Raw genomic sequence first — 1,773 nt, 5'->3', positions numbered from 1 at the left:
TGAAGCCTGGGAGCAGTTCCTGCAGAGGAACCAAGGTCGGTGCCGCTGGCAGGGAAGGGGAGGGTGCAGGCCGAGGTGGGGTGCAGTGCCCTGGGGCCAGACGTTCTCTCCCTCCTGCAGGACCCGGTACATCAGCACAGAGCTGGGAATGCGGCAGCGGCTCTTCGTGGGTGTGCTGACCTCCAAGAGCACGCTGAACACACTGGGGGTGGCTGTCAACCGCACGCTGGCCCACCGCCTGGAGCGCCTGGTGTACTTCACAGGCACGCGGGGCCGCAAGGTGCCCCACGGCATGACGGTGGTGACGCACAGCGACGAGCGGCCTATCTGGAACATGTACCAGACCATCAGGTACCTTCTGGACCACTACGTGAACGACTTCGACTGGTTCTTCCTGGTGCAGGATGATACCTACGTGGAGGCGCACCGCATCAGCCACCTGGTCGCCCACCTCAGCATTGACACCCACCTCTACCTGGGTCGCCCTGAGGAGTTCATTGGCGGGGACACTGAAGGACGCTACTGCTACGGGGGTTTTGGTTACCTGCTGTCCCGCAGCCTCCTCCTGCTCCTGCAGCAGCACCTGGAGAGCTGCCGCAACGACATCCTCAGTGCCCGGCCCGACGAGTGGCTGGGCCGCTGCATCATCGACTACACGGCTGTCAACTGTGCCGAGGAGCACGAGGTAGGTCCTGCGGCGGAGAGGGCCTCCAGGAGCCTGATCCTGGCCCAGCGCGTTTCCCTGCCTCCCCAGGGGCTCCTAGGGCCTGGGGAACCAGCCCTTGCGCCCTTTCGTCCTTTGAGCTTGCTGTGCTGGCAGCTGGTGGAGTGGGAGCGTGGGTCGGGGCCGGCTGTGACCTGTCTCTCCTGGCTGGCACAGGGCCTGCGTTACCACTACTTTGAGCTGGGGAAGAATGCGGACCCTGAGCGGGAGACCGACCTCCGTTTACAGAGTGCCTTCACTGTCCATCCCGTGCTGGATCCCCTTCAGATGTACCGGCTGCACAAGTACTTTGCGCAGGTGGAGCTGGAGAGGACATACCAGGAGATCCAGCAGCTCCAGGTGAGACCTGGCTTGGCTGGGAGGGTCTGGGCTCCTCCTGTCACTCCTGTGGGCTTTCTGGTCGCTCTGTGTCACCTCTTCACTCTAATATGAGGGTTTCTCACCTGAACCTGGTGTGGCATGGGATCAGCTGATCCCATGTGTGGCTGCAGGGGCAGTGGTGCTGACTGGAGAGCAGCTTTGGACCCGGATGGGTCCTGGAGCTGTGGTGGTGGTGGTTCAGGGTGGTGGAGCCAGTAGGGTGCTGAGGTCCACCAGCAAAAGCTGGGCAGGGTGGGAGAGGGTGCGGATCCTGCCGATGGAGGTGGCGTACCATATTCAGGGTGCTGTTTGGGGGAAGCTTGAGGTGCTGGACAGGAGTCAAGCAGAGTTTTTCTTGCACGGCTCTTTGGGCCAGGAGTGGGAGGAGGATCTCTGAGGATCAGGAGTCAGCTTGCCTGCAGCCAGAGGTGGAAGGCCTACCTGCGCTCACGTTGGCTTTCACTCCTCTGTCTCTCCTCTTGCAGCTGGAGATCCAGAACACCAGCAGCCTGTCCGCTGATGGGGACCATGGCGCCACGTGGCCCATTGGCATTCCGCCTCCCTTCCAGCCCAAAACCCGCTTCGAGGTGCTGCGCTGGGACTACTTCACGGAGGAGCAGGTCTACGCCTGCGTAGACGGCTCCCCCAAGTGCGAGCTGCGTGGCGTGGACCTGGCAGACGTGGGCGAT

At 62.7% G+C, this 1,773-nt stretch overlaps 1 protein-coding gene across 1 annotated transcript in view; it reads left to right on the top strand.

Moving 5' to 3' along the window:
* Window positions 1–124: 124 nt before the first annotated feature.
* CHPF (chondroitin polymerizing factor) overlaps window positions 125–1,773 on the top strand; it is a 2,807-nt gene continuing 1,158 nt past the window's right edge. Inside the window, exons 1-3 of the mRNA XM_009585092.1 lie at window positions 125–685; window positions 881–1,063; window positions 1,570–1,773. The exon at window positions 1,570–1,773 is cut by the window's right edge and continues 310 nt beyond it. Coding sequence (XP_009583387.1) covers window positions 149–685; window positions 881–1,063; window positions 1,570–1,773 — 924 coding nt within the window. The 5' untranslated portion in view covers window positions 125–148. The remainder of the gene's footprint in view (window positions 686–880; window positions 1,064–1,569) is intronic.

The sequence above is a fragment of the Fulmarus glacialis genome, unplaced genomic scaffold (genome assembly GCF_000690835.1).
Source record: "Fulmarus glacialis isolate BGI_N327 unplaced genomic scaffold, ASM69083v1 scaffold18999, whole genome shotgun sequence".
Lineage (NCBI taxonomy): Eukaryota > Metazoa > Chordata > Aves > Procellariiformes > Procellariidae > Fulmarus > Fulmarus glacialis.
The sequence above is the reverse complement of the archived record's forward strand: the minus strand, read 5'-3'. Positions and strand labels throughout refer to the sequence as shown.